This window comes from Tupaia chinensis, unplaced genomic scaffold (assembly GCF_000334495.1).
Source record: "Tupaia chinensis unplaced genomic scaffold, TupChi_1.0 Scaffold000688_1, whole genome shotgun sequence".
Taxonomy (NCBI): domain Eukaryota; kingdom Metazoa; phylum Chordata; class Mammalia; order Scandentia; family Tupaiidae; genus Tupaia; species Tupaia belangeri.
The window spans coordinates 1,957,275-1,977,301 of NW_006160211.1; the positions used below are offsets into that span (position 1 = coordinate 1,957,275).

Genomic DNA, 20,027 nt, shown 5'->3' on the forward strand with positions numbered 1-20,027 from the left:
TGTAAGATGAACAACCCACCAGACATTGCATTAGCTGTGAAAAATGCATTCAGAAATACTAGCATTTATAGAAGTCATCATAGATTTTGACATGGGTATTAATAATATTTGACTAAGCCCTAAAATACTCCCCCACCCCAAATATGATTAATTTGTAACCAAAGATACCAAGATTTGTGAAGAATGAAAATGCTAGTCACTGAACAATGGTCTAATGCAGATCTATAGCAACATCCATTCCAGAGCCTACTTTACTGCTCTAAGCTCTGTGTCAAGTGGACCAGTTGGCTTTTTAGTATCCACAGATTTGCTGCTACTGAGTAAAATTTGCTTCCAAGGACCAGGAGGTATATTTGGCACCCTCCAGGTTTTGTGGTTCCTCATAGATCCTTCAGGCAGTACTCTTCATTTCTTGCTTAAACTCAGGTTAGTAAACCTCTCTGTATGTTAAGTGAAAACAAATGTTCCTGAATGCTCCTGTGCGGCCACATTTATTCTCTCTTACATTTTATTCCACCTCTTTGAGAACTTAAAAAGCATTAGATAATGTCCAACTAGAAACTGATTCATTTTATGATCGAAGTAAAAATCACAGATGAAAATAATTGAATGGTCCAATCATAGCTAGCTCTGCAAAGGCTAGTAACAAGGAGGGTAGGGGGCTTCATAAAGTTTTTTTTACTATGAAAAACTATGCATGAATTCCTCAATTTCTGGCACCAAAATACATGTGTTCTTGAATTCAGTTTTTCCAAGAATTTTTGAAGTCCCCTTGCAGTGACTACTTCATGTACCTGTGCCCACGATCCCTTTCTTTTACTTGCTGGGTTTACTCAGACAAAGCTATGGCCAGAGGTTCCCCTGACTACACATGGGAGGTATTCTCCTGCCACAACTCATGACCCAGCCTTAATGGGACTCCACATCAGAGGTGGGCAAGAAGCTCTTTGAGGTCATGTACCCTCCAAGGGGACCCTGCCTAACAAAGAGGAACTGCTCTCTCTCACCCTTTCTTGTCTAAAGCAGCCACATCATCTACCCTCATGCCAAAGATGAAGAGGTTCTCTTCTCCAGCTTCCTCCGCCATTTCCACGTTGGCCCCATCCATGGTCCCGATGGTCAGGGCTCCGTTCAGCATGAACTTCATATTGCCTGTCCCCGAGGCTTCTGTGCCCGCAGTCGAAATCTGCTCTGACAGATCTGTGGCTGGAATAACTGCAAAAAAGCCATGTTAAAATTAGTGCTCCAGGCACTGTTTAAGAGATGCCAGATCCGGGAACCAGCAATTAGCGTAATGGCTATGTCGCTGGACTCCCACGTAGTCGACCGCAGTTCGTGTCCCGGACCCGGTGGCTTAAAACTCACGCCGGGCGCGTGTGCGTGCGTGCCCAAGATCCCGAGAGGAGAATGGAGGAGAAGGGATTGCGGCGTGACCATCCCCCCTGGGGGGTGATTTCTCGCTTTCTGTCTCTATGTCTCTCTCTGTCTGTCTGGCGAGCGCACACGCCCTACAGTGAAAATCTCTCAAAAAAAAAAAAAAAAAAAAAAAAAAAAGAGATGCCAGATCCCACATGGTAAGCATGGTTTGAATCCCTGGCCTCATTGGCCTGAAACACACTGGGCATGAGCACAAATGCTTAAGTCCTATGGGCTGGAGGACTGGAGGAAGGGGATCACTGTGTGACCAGAGCCTGTAGAGGGTGCTCATTTCTCTCTCTCTCATTCTTACAGGCACATACATGTGCTCTATCATGGATAAAGAAAAAAATGAGTTATTCTGTCTCTTTAGATCCACTTGTATAATATCTGAGCATTTATTTGCTAGACTTATTTTGATCATTACAATAATACATGCATACCAAGATAAACATTCATTCAGATAGAAGCTAGATCTTACTGCTTCCCTGTGATGTGGGCAACCACCCAGTCCACTTTTGATGCACTGTTTAACTCTATGCTTATCCAGGCTGTGCTCCCCAATCCTAAACCCCAAATGCTCCAATATCCAAGATTCTTTGAGCCCTAACATGATGCCACAGTGAAGAATTCCACACCTGACCTCATGTGACAAAACTGTCTCATGCACAAAATTATTACATATATTGCATAAAATTATCTTCAGGCTATGTGTATAAGGTATGTATGAAACACAAATGAATTTCACGTTTAGACACAGGTCTCATCCCTAAGATATCTCATTGTATATATGCAAATATTCCAAAATCTGAAAAATCTGAAATCTAAAACACTTCTACCCCAAACATTTCAGATAAAGGGTCCTTTGCCTGTCCTACTCTTATCTTGGTCTATAAATCTTAGATGATCTATTGGATCTTTGTTATAAATACTGATAGTACCTTTCTTTCCTTTCTTCTTGCCAATTTTTGTTATAATATTTTCTACCTTATAAAATACATTGAAACTTTTCTTTATTGGTCTATAAGATCGAAGATTTGTCCTGACTCCTTTTCCTTTCTTTCTTTTTTGTTTTTGTTGTTTAGATTTTTGTTATAGGTCTGTGTACTAGATGGAGGGACAGAGAGACAGAGAAAGAGAAAGTGAAAAATCATCCCCCCCTCCCTCGGGGGCGGTGGCTATGTCTCAATCCTCTCTCCTCCATTCTCCTTCTTGGGATTCTGGCCACACAAACACATGTGCCCACCGTGTTTCAAATTCCTAGGTCTGGGACTTAAACTGTGGTCAGCCATGTGGCATCCAGCAGCTTAACCACCATGCCACCTGCTGGACCCTATCCTGACTCCTCTTTTGCAACCTGAGGAGACTGGATTGTTTGAATGCTTTCCACTTCTCACCTCCCTCCTTCCACTTTCACTGCAGGGAAATCAGCCTGCCAAGGAGGTGTGCGGGGGGAGGAGGTCTATTTCCACTTTCACTGCAGGGAAATCAGCCTGCCGAGGAGGTGTGCAGGGGAGGGGGTCGAGAAGGCAGGCCTCTGACCTTTCAGCCTTATTTACACACAAATTAGAGAGCTGCCTGAAGCCTGCCTCCACCTCCTTTGACTATAAAGGTCAGTACCAGTTCTTGGCTTTACTTAGAGAGCTTATTTGTGGTTTAGCTGTATCTTCATTTGCATCCTTAGGAACCTGGCTATTTTCTCTTTAGACAGACAGTTCTTAAACAGTAACATCAGCCCAAAAATACAAAAATACCAAAAAAAGAAAAAAGGACAATGTTCCCTTTCTCTTATCAGTTTGGAAAATGGCTGATTACATAGTGGCTGATTACACAGAGGGTGAGTGTTTTGTGAGAGCATACAGTGCAAATAAGCAAAGGTCCCAGGGGAGAGAAAGGGACATTGGCTCCTTGCCAGTCCGGCCATCCCCACGTGGGAAAACCGTGCTTGATCCCAAAGTGCCCATCTAGGTCACATCTAAGTCTCACGCTTTGGCAGCCTGCTATCTGTTCTAATTCCCTGCTGCTACATGAATAACTGACCCCTCCCACGCAGTGACCGGAAGACTATCTAGAAACTGGGGAACTGGTGTTCTCTTACAAAATCAGGGCTGGGAACTGAAGACTTTCCAAGAGCGGTCTGCGCTATGCCAGGGTTACCTCCAGTAACCAGCTCTCACCAGTCGGAAGGAAAATGAACTTGGAAATGTAACCCAAATGTAACCCCATGACACTGGCCCTGAGGATATCCATCTCATTGACACTTGGGTCACCTTAAAAGCTTGTCTCAGGCCCTTATTCTGCACAAGAATGATACTTTCTATTCTAAGTTACTAACTCCCTGAGGTTCACTGGTATTTTCCAAACCATGTTTCCTGAGAATTTGCCCTGGCCCCTACATGTTTTGCAATGAGGGAGTACCTTTTTCAGCAAGAGACACTCTGTAGTTCTCCAAGAAGATAACTTTCAACTTGCTTCCAACCACCGGGTCATTGTTCACAACATCTGCCACTGAGGTGATGAGCTTTATGATCATCTTGGCCATGTGATATCCTGGGGCAGCCTTGAGGAAGAACGCAAGACACATTGTCAGAAGGAAGCTGTGATGAAGTGGGGAAATAGCAAGAGGTTAGAGCCCGCAAGTCCCCATTGAGCAAAATCAACTTACTTTGCCACCAATTATAACTGTCCTTGGCACAAATAACTTCTTAGGGTCTTTCTTGATGCCTAAAAAAGATGGAGAAGGGGATGGAACAGAAGGCTGTTGTTGGCTGTGGTGAGACCTAAGCAAAGACGTTGCTTCCACCTTCTAGGGAGCTTGTTGGTGGTCCCCGAGCCAACTCACGGTTGTACATGGTGATCACGTGCAGGCAGTTCAAGAGCTGCCGCTTGTACTCGTGTATCCTCTTCACCTGGACGTCGAACATGGAGGACGGATTGATTTTCACTTTGTACTCCTTCTCCAGGAACTGAGAAAACTTTAGCTTATTCTCCTGTTGAGACAATGAATGGGGCCAGAGCCCTTTTGACTAAAAAGCACAGGATGACATGTTTTTCAAAACTGGAGTATGAATCCTCAGAACCATCGCCAGGAATGGGATCCACACTCGGAAGGCTCACCTGCTTCACGTTGGCCATTTCCCGGAGGAAGACATCATCGCCCAGGAAGCTGTGGAGCTTCGTCAGCTGGCTCAAGTCTTTCACGTAGTCTTCCCCAATTTTCTTTCCATTTAAAAGAGGAGGGGTCATTAAATCAGGGATCGTAATCAAGTCCAAATGAGCAGTTTCTGTCACTACACAGTACACAGTTCTGTGAACTCACAGAGGGGGCTAGATATTCTATGCAGGAAGTACTCTTTCGTTCATCTCTTAAACGTAGTTTCAGTAACATTAAAGTGTTAAAAAAAAACAAACAGGAAATCTACTAAGAACCCTCATTCTATTAGTTATTAATATGGCCTTTGCTATCCTCTTTTACTGAATAGAGACACCATCTTCCCTCTGTGTACCATCTGAGTACAGTTAGCCATGACAAGCTACATCACTTGCAGGGCCTCTTGTTCAAAAATTAAAAATTGCAAGGTGGCTAGAGCAGAGAATTAAACCCAGGAAGTCCTGTGCAGTAGCACTAGCAGCACGCTGATGGAGCAGGCCAGGTGGCAGACCAGATCCGCATATGACAAGTGCACTCATGGGCCTCTCACATCCCAGTCAGGTCTCCCTTCCTCCCAGTACTTCCCAGTTACCTCTGCTATTAGCTCTGCAAGCCCTGGGTTGCAGAGCAGGAGCCAACGCCGTGGAGTGATCCCATTGGTTTTATTCTGAAATTTATCTGGTTCTAGCTCACTGAAGTCCTTGAATCTGAGGATGGAAAAGACACATCACTGATTTTGCCTGAAAGAGCCGGGTCCAGCATGCTGGATAAAGTTCAGTTACATTCAAGAAGCCAGTGGATGCTTAGAAAGACGAAATAAAGGTGGAGGGAGGGGCTGACAGCAGCTAGGGCTGTCATTCGAAGTAGAAATTCATTTACAAGGCAAAGATGATAAGAATAATTCCAACTGTAGTCACCTCCATCTGACTTCCTGGCACTGACAAATAAACTAGATTTTTTCAGTGGAATAGGTTGTTTTTGGTTCCTTACTCTAGAATTAAGAAGGTTCAGAAAGGAAGGCATTTCATTTTTCCTTTAAAGAAAAGGTCTTTAGTATAGAAGAAAATACTTTTAAGCATTTTACTAGGTCTTTCCTTATTCCTGAATGTGACCCTGCATTTACTAGCATCATTCCATTCACGGATCAGCGTTAGGCTCGTGACCATAGTAACGGCGGCTCACACGCTCGTCTTCACGATGTCTGAGTGGATTTTCGCCACACCATTCACAGCATGTGAGCCCACGATGCAGAGGTGGGCCATGTTGATCTTTTTGCCTCCTTCCTCTTCTATCAGAGACATCCTTCTCATACGGTCGACATCTTTAGGAAACAAGGCCACGATTCTCTAATGAAAAGAAGAGAAGGCTTTGTTGGTCACTAGATTTAAAGTAACCCTAGGATAATGTTAGTCGCTTCCCAAGCAAAATCTTGGCTGGAATGAATATAAAACTTCACTCCCACAGATGGGTTGCATTAGTCCTAGGGAGATGCCATCCCTCTAATTGATCACTTTTTAAAAGATGCATTTTCCCCCTTTCATGAATGAGAGACAGAGAGAGAGAGATAGGGACCTTCTATAGGGTGGTGATTGCCCTCCCCACTCCCCAGCCTTCTAGCTAGCCAGGTTCACGGGCATGCCTCCGCTGGCACGCTCAGGTTGACCTGGGTCCTGTATAGCTCAGTGTTGCAGAGTGGAGGCCTACCATCTGTGCCATTGCAGTTGGGCCCCTCAAAGATGTCTTTAACAGAGGCCCATTCAGATTTGACCTCTTTTTAATGAATCCACAATTGAAAGGTTGTCTGAGCCCCAACGCTGACAAGGGAGAACACTGCAGCCACCCCTAACATCTTACCCCATGATTTTACCCCTTATTCTTATAAAGGGTAAAATCACATTTCTCAAAATGACTTACATCTAAGTGCTTCTGATTTATCTCATAGATGATTTGCAAATGTCGAGGAAGCAACTTCTCCACCAGCTCTACTGGCCAACGCTCCAGGGCTTCTGGGAGCACTGTGTGGTTGGTGTAAGCGAAGGTCTTCTGGGTGATCTCCCAGGCCTAAGGGAAAGGGGGTGCTCCGCTGCTATCTCCTGCAGGTGTAGCCCTACCACACAGGGCCAGACATCTCACAGGACCATGCTAAGTATACATGGTTAGATATGTTTGATTCTACTAGGTTCCCGGATAATAGGAAAATATAATTTCCTTTCTTTCTTCCTTCCTTCCTTTCTCAGAAAAATGCTATTTGTAAGGCTCATCAAATTTAAGATGATATTCAGATGTTTTCAGATGCCTCGAACATTTTGGTCAACGATGGACTGCATGTCCAACAATGGTCCCATAAGATTATACCACACAGTTTCAGCGTGTGTGTGGCTCTACTATGTGGGTTTGTATAAGGGCACACCATGATTTTCACATGACAACAAAACTGCCTAATAATTTTTCAGAATGTAGCCCTGTTGTTAAGCCATGCACGACTAAATCTTTAATCCTAACATGTACAAGAGTTGAAGAATAAACACTCAAGTAATGCTCTCAGCAGGTACAAAGTGTGGCCAAAGGGCTGACTTCCAAAGTAACAGGGATGCTTTCAATTAGCTGTCTTCTGAGGTTGGAGAATTGAATTTGGAATCCTTTAAAATGCTGACTTCCAAAGTAACAGGGATGCTTTCAATTAGCTGTCTTCTGAGGTTGGAGAGTTCAATTTGGAGTCCTTTCAGACACAAAAAACGGTAAGAAGAATGTAAGCCCTTATACAGATACCAATCTGCACTCCATTAGGAATGTGCTCATTTATTTCTAGTCTTACTCCCTATGAGGATGGAGAGATGTCAGCATCTGGGCACATGCCTTTACCTGTTGAAAATTAGCAACAGTGACTTACTTCAAAAAATGGAAAAAGGAACTTAGGGCAAAGTCTTTCAACTACAGATGGTCTAGATATTTAAAGGAAAAAGCAGTCCAATTATGTCTACCTTGGGCCAGGGCAGTTTTTCAATATCCACAAAAATCCTCATCAGCTCTGGGATGGCAAGTGCAGGGTGAGTGTCATTCAGCTGGATGGCCACCTGGGTGGGGAAAAGACAGTGACATGAAGGTGACGGGTGGCCAAGGCTTTGCCTTCCTTGTCTCCACTCATACCTGGGGAAAGCACCCAACAAAATGCCCACCTCCTATGTGTGAATATTGTCAGAATCAAAATGGAGTCATCTATGCCAACTTGCATTAAGCCCTGACTAAACATGAGCCTGGAAAGGTTATGGAGGGGGTGTTTTCTCATGCTAGTATGCCTGATAAGAAGAACCATTATTTAGTGGACTCTGCAGAACCACCACCTTGCACAAAGACCACAGCAATCTGACACGAGGACTCCTTCTGCCAGGATATCTGTCCAATCTTGGACTGTGGTACCTTTTCATAACGAAGATAACTATTCCCAAACAGCTGGCATAATTACCTTTCCTGCTTCTCCAGTCCCACTTGTGGTTTTGCCTTCAAAACATGCCTAAGAATTTAAGAGCTCAGTGCATAGGTTGGGGCAACTTGAGATTGTCCACCCAGGTTGCAGGCTAGGCTGCAGTCCTCAACTGTGGCCCAGACTCCTTTTGCTTTACTTGCTTTGTCTCAGTTTCATCTCTTAGGTTGACATGGGAAACACTTGAAGCATCTAGTCCTGCTTAGCGTTTTTAGCACCAAGAGAGAGGAGTACATCGAATAGGAAATCCTGGTCCTTCCATGGACCTGCCTGCTTCCAGAGATGGAATACTTGCCTGATCAGGAAAGGCATCAAACACAGTGTCCGCGCCGTCAGAGGAGGCAAACTTGGAGGCTTTGAAACGTCGGATGATGTCTTGCAAGGTAGCAGCCACCACGAAGTACTCCTGCTTCAACCTTAGCTCCTTCCCTTCAAAAAACTTTAAGCCAGAGAGCCTGAATGAAAGTGTGCACACTGTAGGTGAGGCCAGAACGTGTTCAGCGTCTCTTGCCCATGGAATTTTAAGGCTGAAGCACATTGGATTCCTTTGCCAAAAGGATGAGCCTTTGATCTTTCTGGAAACTTCACTGAACTGACAGCAAAGGGATTTTAAAAAGGCAGACAAAGACACTGGGAGAAAGATAGCAGCAAGATCTCTCTACAAATTGAAAAATAGATGAGTGGTAGCTGAGCCAGAGTATCCAGGAAAGCTGAGTCCTGCTGTGGTGGTAGAGAAGAGGCAAAAACCGACTGCATTTATCTATCAGGGCCCCGTGAAGCTCAGGAACGGGCAACACCAACTGCCTTTGGAAGGAAGGGTGAAGAGGGATAAAGGTGAGCCGAAAGCCTGTCTCAGGAGCAGCTGGCCTCAGACCTCATCTCCAATTCCTGCAGTCGGGCAGTTTCCTTTCCCAACTCAGGCAGAAGCTGGAGGTGTATTCATCTGGAGATGGTAAAACAGGTCTCTGCAGTGGGGGCAGGAGGCACCGCGGAAGACGGGTATTATATTCTACTAAAACGGAGAGGGGTCTTCCAAAGCTCATGGGAAAACGGAATTAAGTACTAGTGTATTTTTTAAAAAAAATTATTGATTTCTCTTGCATGAGTGTGTGTGTGTGTGTGTGTGTGTGTGTGTGTGTGTAGAGGGGCCAGACAGACAGGATTAAGGCACATGTGTGCCCAGATACACAGGGAAGTCTCTGGACAAGAGCTAAGTGCCTTTGCTTGTGTGCCAGCCTCCCAGAGCCTCACAGAGGCCACTGCACCCCCATCCGGCCCTAGTACGAGATTGTTTCAGTGCAAACGATTTCAAAGTCCATGTATAGTTTTCTCGTAATACACATTCTTATGAACTCTTTGAAAGTCTCTGTATTTCTCCCAGTCAAGTTTCAGAACACAGGCAACTGCTATTCACTCCACTAGAATTAATTATTAATATCAATTAATCCCAATTGTACTCCTCAGCAACACTGAAACCTAAAATACAGTAATAATAGTAAAATATCTGAATGTTCCGTATTCAGACAAACTGAGTACAATAAAAACGTTTTCTGCTAGTCAAGGTCCCCACCCCTAAACCTGACCTTGCACACACCCTTTCTCAGGAGGCCTTAGGAGCATGTGTACTACCGAAAGAGTGGTGTAAACTAAGAAGGAGAAAGACCTGGGATCTAGAAAACAAAGGACCCCAGCAGCAGTGAGCACAGGGGTCTTCTGAATGATGGGGAAAGAAGATCTCAAGATCACAGTAGGCAGCCAATCCAGGGGAGAGCCAGAATCCACTGTGAGGAAAGGCCCAGTTAAGAAGTACCTAATGCAGGGAACCAGCAGTTAACGTAATGGCTATGTCGCTGGACTCCCACGTAGTCGACCGCGGTTCGCGTCCCGGACCCGGTGGCTTGAAACTAACGCCGGGTGTGTGTGCGTGCGTGCCCAAGATCCCGAGAGGAGAATGGAGGAGAAGGGATTGCGGCATGACCATCCCCCCTGGGGGGTAATTTCTCGCTTTCTGTCTCTATGTCTCTCTCTGTCTGGCGAGCGCACGCGCCCTACAGTGAAAATCTCTCAAAAAAAAAAAAAAAAAAGAAGTACCTAATGCACCCAATTCTGCTGTACGGAGAGGGACGTCTACAACTAGGGGAGAGTATAGGATAAATTAGAGAAAAGAACTAATAAAAGCAGTCAAGCAAACAAGCAAAATATATTCATAATTATGTAAATGCTGATTAAAGAGCTAGTGAAGATTGTGTTGTTAATTATGCTGAGAGAGTTGTGTGTGGGAACTCTGATTTGTGTGGTTTGGATGGGACTGTAGGGGAGAATGTGAGCTATCTCTTATCTTCCATAGTGGGGAGACAATGAACAATTGCAAAAATGGAAAAACCAAAAAGTAGCAAAAATTACATATAATTCATAAATAGGGATGTAAATACCTGAAATAAAAAGCAAGGAAATTAGTTACTTCTGTGAAGTAGGGCACAGGAGACTGTTTTTATAATAAGCCTCACAGAACTGGTTTTCTATCTAAACTATGTGCATATATGTTTGATAAAAATTAAGACCAGATTAAAAATGGAAAGCTATTTATGGAAAACTGTCAGGGTTGACTCTACCAATGAGAATTTAGGGATGGTCAAATTTGTAATTTATTTTTACTTTCTTGGAACTTTTTTATATTGCTTATGTTTTTTCCCCAATGCCATGTATATTGCAGAGATTATAAGAAAGTAATTAGCCTTACAAAAAGAGAGAGAGAGGGAACCAGCAGTTAGCGTAATGGCTATGTCGCTGGACTCCCACGTAGTCGACCGTGGTTCGCGTCCTGGACCCGGTGGCTTAAAACTCACGCCGGGCGCGTGTGCGTGTGTGCCCAAGATCCCGAGAGGAGAATGGAGGAGAAGGGATTGTGGTGTGACCATCCCCTCTGGGGGGTTATTTCTCGTTTTCTGTCTCTATGTCTCTCTCTATCTATCTGGCGAGCGCACGTGCCCTATAGTGAAAACCTCTCAAAAAAAAAAAAAAAAAGAAAAAAAAAAAGAGAGAGAGAACTATGAATCTGTCTAGAAGGAATTTAGACATTTATTAAGTCAGGGAATTTTTAAGGTCCCCCAAATAAAATTGACTAACTATAGATTAGTTCAATCTTTGAACTCGAGAAGTTTAAGCCAGTTGGGAGAGAAAGAGGTGTAAACAAGACTTTAAATACACTGTAACTTTTTTCTTCAATTTTGGAGCTGATCTTGTAGCACAGTGGTTAAGTGTTGTACATTGGGAACCAGCTCTCACCTGGTTGACTATGGTTTGAATCCTGGCCCTGGCAGTTTAAAAAACACACTGAGCACGTGAAGAATTAGAGAAAAGGAGACCGCAGTGTGAGCAGGCCCTGCTGAGGTGTGCAACCTTTCTCTCCACTCCCCTTGTGGGTGTTCTTGACTCTTACTAAATAAATGAAAGAAATTTTTAAAAAAGAATTACCTGATTACCTTGGTCCCCAAAGTACTATGGATATACTTTAACTTAAAATCTTTCTCATTTTTTTTTTTTTTATTGCCAGAGGTCACTTGTGCTAGAGAGAGAGAGAAGCCTACAATAGGGCATGGTCAGGCCACAATCCCTTTTTCTCCTTGCAAATCCTGATGGGGTGAAGGAATGGAGAAAAAAAGACAAGGCAGCACAGTGAGACTCTGTCCTTCTCTCACTGGTGATCAGAGCCTTTTAAGAGCTGTAAGCAGGGAACTGATATCTCACTAGTGTAGAATGAGGACAGGGGAAGGTTCTCAGAAAGGAGATAAATGTCTGGACGAGGGCTATCGCCAGGTTGAGGAGAGGGAATACAGGTGTTGCTATAATTACAGTAAAAAATGATTTTATCAATTCATTCTTTAAAAGAAAAAAACAAAACCATGATCCTAAGGGCTACCTTTTATTTTAATTTTTTTTTTTTTTTTTTTGTAGAGGTTTTCGCTATAGGGCACGTGCGCTCGCCAGACAGACAGACAGAGACAGAGAGACAGAAAGCAAGAAATCACCCCCCAGGGGGGATGGTCCCGCCGCAATCCCTTCTCCTCCATTCTCCTCTCGGGATCTTGGGCACGCACGCACACGCGCCCGGCGTGAGTTCCAAGCCACTGGGTCCGGGATGCGAACCGCGGTTGACTATGTGGGAGTCCATGGACATAGCCATTACGTTAACTGCTGGTTCCCAGGGCTACCTTTTATTTTAATTTTTTTTTTTTTGTAGAGGTTTTCGCTATAGGGCACGTGCGCTCGCCAGACAGACAGACAGAGACAGAGAGACAGAAAGCAAGAAATCACCCCCCAGGGGGGATGGTCCCGCCGCAATCCCTTCTCCTCCATTCTCCTCTCGGGATCTTGGGCACGCACGCACACGCGCCCGGCGTGAGTTCCAAGCCACTGGGTCCGGGATGCGAACCGCGGTTGACTATGTGGGAGTCCATGGACATAGCCATTACGTTAACTGCTGGTTCCCAGGGCTACCTTTTATACAACAAATCTAACCAATTTTGTATCCCGTGCTAATAACTTTAGTACATGCTGTCAACTACTGCAGATGATTACTTCCCATCAAGTGAGGTTTGGTCCTTACAGAACAGAGGAGGATGCAGTTCAAGCTCCTTCTGTTTATACAGTTCTGCAGCTTTTGCTTTGGCTATGGCCCCAGACTCGGAAAAATTCTTACCTTGATCATGAAATAGAACAACGTTTTGCTTTGGGGTTAGAGGCTTCTCTGAAATGTACTGAAACCATAGTGTTTTCCCCCAAAGGAAAATAACATACCATTAGGTTCCCGAAAACGCTGCAGCAAGTCTGCAGGATCCTTCACCCCTCTTTAAGACCGTGGTTGGACACCCACTGGACAGCTGGTCTTAAGGACTATTTATGTTCCTGTCCTCAAGTCCCTTGTTTTCTACCATCTTTGTAAAGCAGAGGACTAACTTGGTTGCGTATGAGATTACTTTTTGAAAAATCATTACAACTTCAGGAAAATGATTTTACTTGTAGAGAAGTCAGAATTATGAGATCCAGTTTCAAGTTGTTTTTTTTTTTTTTTAAACTAAGTTATTTTAAAACTAAAATCAGGATAATCACCTGTAAGAAAAAGTTTAAAGATCTAAGTAAGTGGTGGGGGAAATAGGTATTTGTTTATGGGTTTCCTCTGAGGTCCACGGCCCCATCGAGCCTGAGGACAGAGGCCAGGGAGAGCCCAATCAGCAAAGAAAGAGACCAGACAGGAAATCTTCAGGAACTTTTGCCTTTGTAAATGAAATTTCTGTCTGGAAAGAAAGTAGCGCTTTACCAGGGACTCACCTCATCTTGTGTGTCCAGGTTTTTTTTGAAATATAACAGAGTTTCCCAACCAGTGATGGGTTTACTAATCAAGGACAAAATGCTAACTATGATTTCATGAACTGTACAATTTGTTTTCCTGCTTCGGGTGGGAGAGGAAATCTGAACAATTTGGGAAAAGATAATTCTCCACGTGAAGAAAAACTTCCATATTAAATACATGTTTCACAGGGTTGCCGAATAGCCTTATGAAATGAGCTGCTTCTGTTCCCACTGAGAAAGCAAGCTTGATCACTCACATTGTCATTAGGATAGAGGACCCGGGAGATGTTCTCGGCCAGGTTTCGGTCCAGCACAGCCTGAATGTAGTCGCCAACGTTAACTGAGGGGAACATGAGAGAAACAATCAATAGATAAGCCATCTGTTGTGCCGAAGCTCCATGACCTCACCTGATGTTTGCCGCATGCCATGTGGGAGTCCTAGAATCTCAGAGGGCCAGATAGAGGGACTGCTTTAAAAATGCCCTCTTGGGAGACCAACAGTTGGCATAATGGCTATGTTGCTGGACTCCCATATAGTCGACCATGGTTCGAGTCCCGGACCCGGAGGCTTAAACTCACGCTGGGTGTGTGTGTGTAAGTGCCCAAGATCCCAAGAGGAGAATGGAGGAGAAAGGATTGCAGTGTGGCTATTCCCCCTGGGGGGGTGATTTCTCACTTTCTGACTCTGTCTTTCTGACAAGCATGCACACCCTATAGCAAAAACCTCTGGGGAGATAAAAAAGCCCTCCCTTCTGACTCCATAAAATGCCTGCTTAGGCACTCAGGAGTTCTTATCAGAAACTCAAGGCTCTTTTCTCAAGCTCAACTTGTTTCTAACTAGTGATCAAGTAGGTTAAACATGCACACAAAGAAACCAGAGCCCACACTATACTCACAGTCTCTGAGGTTAAAGTCATTCGGTGCTCGGGCAGACCAGAGGCGCATGGTGTTGACGGTGTTATTCATGTACCCAGGCACTGGGGTGTCATAAGGCAGGGCCAGGACCACCTGTGGTATTGAACAGAAGCAGCTGCTCACCTTTCCCAAGTGTGATGATGTAGATCCAGCAAAGGGCTGGGAGACTGGAATTCTATTCCTGGCATATCAACTCAAATTGTGTTGGGCAGGGCCAGCAGGTGGCATGGTAGTTAAGGCGCTGAAGTCCCAGATGGCTGACCACAGTTCAAGTTTCAGACCTCGTGGCTTGCTTTCTTTCTCTCTCTCTCTCTCTGTCTCCCTCTTAGCTCAAATCGAATAATAATGATGATGATAAATGAAATTAAATAAATAATTCTTTTAAAAAAATAGTGTGGGGTATAAACCAGCAACAGGGTCCCAAGCCTGGAGGGGGCATTAGAGGCCACGTGGTTCCTCCCCTACTGGAATAATCTGGATGACTGGGACCATCCGGACTGATGGTCCTTCATAGCATTTCCATACTGACTTCCCAGGTGCCCTTGCCTTGACATAGATGCAGTGGAACAGAATTAGTATTAGAAAATATTTACCCTTATGTTTTAGATCAAGTCATTGTTTTAATAATAATAAAATATGATGGGAAGGGCTGGTCTTGTAGTGCAGCAGCTATAGGGGGCTGGATCCCAGCTCTGACAGTTTGAAAACACTATGGGCGGGTAAGCCCAAATCCTGATGGGATTGAAAGATGGAGGAAAGGGGACTGCAGCAGACCATGACTATGACCCATTAGGGTGTGATTTCTTTCTCCTCTCCGCTCTCTCTTCCAGGTACATGTGCACTCTGACCAAAGGAAAAAAAAATTAAAATATGATGTGCAAGCAAAATGACAAATGAGAATTTGTACCCACCAAAATAAAAACCTCTGGGGAGATAAAAAAGCCCTCCCTTCTGACTCCATAAAATGCCTGCTTAGGCACTCAGGAGTTCTTATCAGAAACTCAAGGCTCTTTTCTCAAGCTCAACTTGTTTCTAACTAGTGATCAAGTAGGTTAAACATGCACACAAAGAAACCAGAGCCCACACTATACTCACAGTCTCTGAGGTTAAAGTCATTCGGTGCTCGGGCAGACCAGAGGCGCATGGTGTTGACGGTGTTATTCATGTACCCAGGCACTGGGGTGTCATAAGGCAGGGCCAGGACCACCTGTGGTATTGAACAGAAGCAGCTGCTCACCTTTCCCAAGTGTGATGATGTAGATCCAGCAAAGGGCTGGGAGACTGGAATTCTATTCCTGGCATATCAACTCAAATTGTGTTGGGCAGGGCCAGCAGGTGGCATGGTAGTTAAGGCGCTGAAGTCCCAGATGGCTGACCACAGTTCAAGTTTCAGACCTCGTGGCTTGCTTTCTTTCTCTCTCTCTCTCTCTGTCTCCCTCTTAGCTCAAATCGAATAATAATGATGATGATAAATGAAATTAAATAAATAATTCTTTTAAAAAAATAGTGTGGGGTATAAACCAGCAACAGGGTCCCAAGCCTGGAGGGGGCATTAGAGGCCACGTGGTTCCTCCCCTACTGGAATAATCTGGATGACTGGGACCATCCGGACTGATGGTCCTTCATAGCATTTCCATACTGACTTCCCAGGTGCCCTTGCCTTGACATAGATGCAGTGGAACAGAATTAGTATTAGAAAATATTTACCCTTATGTTTTAGATCAAGTCATTGTTTTAATAATAATAAAATATGATGGGAAGGGCTGGTCTTGTAGTGCAGCAGCTATAGGGGGCTGGATCCCAGCTCTGACAGTTTGAAAACACTATGGGCGGGTAAGCCCAAATCCTGATGGGATTGAAAGATGGAGGAAAGGGGACTGCAGCAGACCATGACTATGACCCATTAGGGTGTGATTTCTTTCTCCTCTCCGCTCTCTCTTCCAGGTACATGTGCACTCTGACCAAAGGAAAAAAAAATTAAAATATGATGTGCAAGCAAAATGACAAATGAGAATTTGTACCCACCAAAATATAGCTATGAGGATACATTTTGTGTAGCTTATTCAATGAGCTGATTTCGAATGTGGTGAAAATCAATAGAACTGGGAGTTTCTGAGGATAGGATATCATATATGGTCTTACAAATACTTTGCTAGATTTTTTTCAAGTTGCATAAAGAAGTGTTATTTTACTGATTCCTATAACGAAATGTCAAATCGGCTGATAATTCGTTGAGCTGAGCTAATTAAGAGGTGAGCTTTGGAAAGTCTAGCTCAATCTTTGCGATAATTATTGAAATAGAGACCAGGAAGACAAACTGTTTCATTGCATTTAAAATTTATGTGAGAAGTGACTCATTTCTGTTCTCTGCTTCATCAGAGTCAAGCTCTAATGATGGAGAATTACAGTATAATTGAATCAGAATACGGGAAATACCATTTAGTACTATCCACTCACTTTGGATATGAGGGGGTCGAGGTGGAGGGAGAAGTGACTTGCCCAAGGTCAGAGTCATGGCATGGTTAAACCTAAATGCACTCCTCTTTAATTTGGCCTGCTGAGTTATGAATGAATGAGGCATTATAGCCCACATCAATCAGAGGTATTCAGTCATGCTTTCATGATCACCATGACCTCAAAGTAACAAATCACCCTTATGTGGCTATCGTTCACCAAGAAATAAAGGTCTCTGGAGATTTTTTAAGCAAATGGCAATCAATCAGAAAAATCATTTACAGAATGCGATTGAGAGTCTGGGTTCTAACCAGATTTGTCCTTTTGACCTCAAAGTATAATTGAGGCCAACTGGGAAATGCATAGCTTGGATCCCCTCTCAGAGAACGGTGTCTTTAGAGTTCCCGTCAAGGCTGTGCTCTGCCCAGGATGCTCTAGGGTGGCTGGAGTGCTGAAATGAAGACTCCTTTAATGGGCGGTCTGTAATCTCAGGTCAGAGGGGCCCTGTGGTTGAGGCTCTCCCTGTGAGCACGCTTTCCTTCTCCCTTGCCTTTTACAAGTGGCACACCTGCATGTTATCTAAGGACTTCCACACCCTCCTGCCCCCCTCCCCCCTTTTTATCTTTCACAGGTATTCCTACTACATCACCTGCACTTGTCATTCTCTTTGCTGCCTGCCTACTGAGGGACCTGTACTGCAACAAGAATGACAGGAATAGCTCAGTTTACGAGAGGCCATCTCATGCATTTCTGGCCTCATGCTCTCTGACCCCACTAGCTACAAACCTGAGGCCGATTCAGGTAGTAGCTTCCATCCATAGTGTCCTGCGTGGCTTGGGTCAGTGCATGTCTCTATCTCTGCCTCATAACCTGTCCTCTGAGCACAGACACACACTCTCCAACTGAATTTCTGATTATATTATGAAAATACCTAGAGGTGCTTTGTAAATACAAGTGAGCTTGGCAGGGGGATCCACAGTATAAATATAATGCTTCCGGGATCGATTATGTAAATTGCACACTTCCAGATAGATTGGAAACCACTGATGGAGATTTATGGCACTAAATGGTATACATATACATGCTAGTTTACTACTAAATACATGTGTACATTCTTTAGGTATAGTAACAATTGAGTTGCTTGCAGCTCTTTTGATGATATTTGTAATCAAGTGCAACTTAGGTTGTGGGCTACTGTTTAATCAAAATGAAAAACAAAACAAAAACCCAGTACAGAACAGGAACCTATATTGACATCTCAATATTATGTTACTCCTTTCAGTCATTATACTTTAATGGCCTATTTTAGCTTCTAACCAGTTATTTCATGGGCCAAACCAATTCACATTCAGATAGGTAATACATTTTTCAAAAAAAAATCTTATTTTTCTGAACTGTGAATAACTGTCCACAGATGAGCAAATCTGAAAAACTCAGCTATCACATGGGCTTTTTGCTTTTTTAAGGTAAAATAAAGCATTTATGGAGAATATGCCAAAAACCAAGTTTAACATTACAATACTAAATTTTGCTGCCAATAGTCATATAGAAAAATACCACTTACTTGGTATTTACCATTTTCTTTCATTTTTTTTTTAAGGAATGACCAGTGATAAGAGTTTTTCAGCCTGAGACCATATTTATAAAACACATATCTTTAACTGGAGCCTCCTAGGATTGGGCAGTGCAGTCCCATAGAAAACGGGGTATTTATCAGGAAGTAAGAGGACAGCAAAGCACAAACCACCACTGGGCGCCACTGTTCGGCGCCAGGGTGAGACCGAGATCTTGTGGCAGGATAAATACATGCTCACGAAGTAGGTACATCTGAATTGACGCTAGCATTATGTCTCTAGAAGTGATTTGGCACAAAATAACAAAAGAGCTCCAGTGCAACATTTTCATGATTTTTCTGACTTCACAATGAATAAGAACTTTGGTAATCTTTTAAACAAATTCTTCAGTATTGAAATAGTTATCCTTGAGAAGTTGTAAGTAAATGAATATATGATGGTGGGGGAGGAATAGCATTTCCTTTTATTCATTTTTGGTATCAACTTTATATAAAACTGGAAAACTAAGCATGCTGGGTATTATAGACTGATTATCTCTGGTCAAACTGATTGCAAAATGATCTAGGTAAGTCACTTGACATTAGGGAAATCACTTCTGTCTTGCTTCAGCTCTCTTATCTCTAAAAGGAGTAACAAATTGATTTATAAAAATGTACAATGTAATTCAACACACACCATCTGCTACTCAATATTATAGATACGTTACACTGGATGCTATGGACTCACTGTACAATCCTACACAAAATGCTCATCGTGAGGATTCTCTGAATACCTGGGTGTCGGTCCACTTGGTCCCGGTTTTGGTGTGCTCTACTTTTCCGTAGAAGTGCACAGGCAGCATGAATTCAGGGCGGGCCTTCTCCCAGGGATTTCCATGCCTGAGCCAATCATCTGCCTCTTCTACCTGCAAAATAAATGTGGCTTAGAATGTATTTTTCGGGAGATGTGAGTCAAGTCCTTTAACTATATCATGATAAAAATATACGGGACTGAAACAACTCAGTATTGTTTTGGAGAGAAAGTATGTTGAATTCGTTCATCTCAATTCACCTTTGTTATTGCTTTACAGCCTAAATCAAGAACTTGTTAATAGCGCCCTAAATGGTTTACAGGTATAATTGTATTTAACCCGCACAATGGCCTTATAGGAGGACACTAGGGTTCCTTCCCTTTTTGTTAAAGAATTAATTAATTAATTAATTGATTATTTCTTAATTTGTTACAAGAGATGTGGCTCGCCAGAGAGAGACAGAGGAAGAGAGGGAAAGTGGGAAAGCAAGCCACCAGGTCCAGGATTCAAACTGTGGTAAGACATGTAGGAGTCTGGTGCCTAAACCACCACACCTGCCAGCCCCATATTATTATTATTTCTTAATTTTCTATAGGGCATATCCTCATGAGAGCGAGAGTAAGCAAGCTACTAGGTTCAGAACTCGAACTTGGTCGGTTATGTAGGAGCCCAGCACCACAAACACCATGCCACTTGCTGTCCCAGTTTCCCCCTTTTTAACGATGAGGAAATTGTAGCTACTCATGGTCACACTGATAATAAGTGGTAGAATTAAGTGGTTTTTTTAAAAATATTTATTTTATTTTATTTATTCATTCATTTTATTTTAATTTGACCAGACACACACACACACACACACACACACACACACACACACACAGAGAGAGAGAGAGAGAG

General features: G+C 43.4%; 1 protein-coding gene across 1 annotated transcript in view; it reads right to left on the minus strand.

Moving 5' to 3' along the window:
- Positions 1–20,027, minus strand: part of PYGL (glycogen phosphorylase L) — a 45,873-nt gene that overhangs the window by 3,890 nt on the left and 21,956 nt on the right. The window contains exons 5-17 of the mRNA XM_006160529.3: positions 19,113–19,244; positions 15,408–15,519; positions 13,655–13,737; positions 8,344–8,487; positions 7,549–7,641; positions 6,482–6,628; positions 5,750–5,913; positions 5,160–5,274; positions 4,534–4,635; positions 4,259–4,406; positions 4,082–4,140; positions 3,835–3,976; positions 1,008–1,215 (exon numbers count right to left, since the gene is read on the minus strand). Coding sequence (XP_006160591.1) covers positions 1,008–1,215; positions 3,835–3,976; positions 4,082–4,140; positions 4,259–4,406; positions 4,534–4,635; positions 5,160–5,274; positions 5,750–5,913; positions 6,482–6,628; positions 7,549–7,641; positions 8,344–8,487; positions 13,655–13,737; positions 15,408–15,519; positions 19,113–19,244 — 1,649 coding nt within the window. The remainder of the gene's footprint in view (positions 1–1,007; positions 1,216–3,834; positions 3,977–4,081; positions 4,141–4,258; positions 4,407–4,533; positions 4,636–5,159; positions 5,275–5,749; positions 5,914–6,481; positions 6,629–7,548; positions 7,642–8,343; positions 8,488–13,654; positions 13,738–15,407; positions 15,520–19,112; positions 19,245–20,027) is intronic.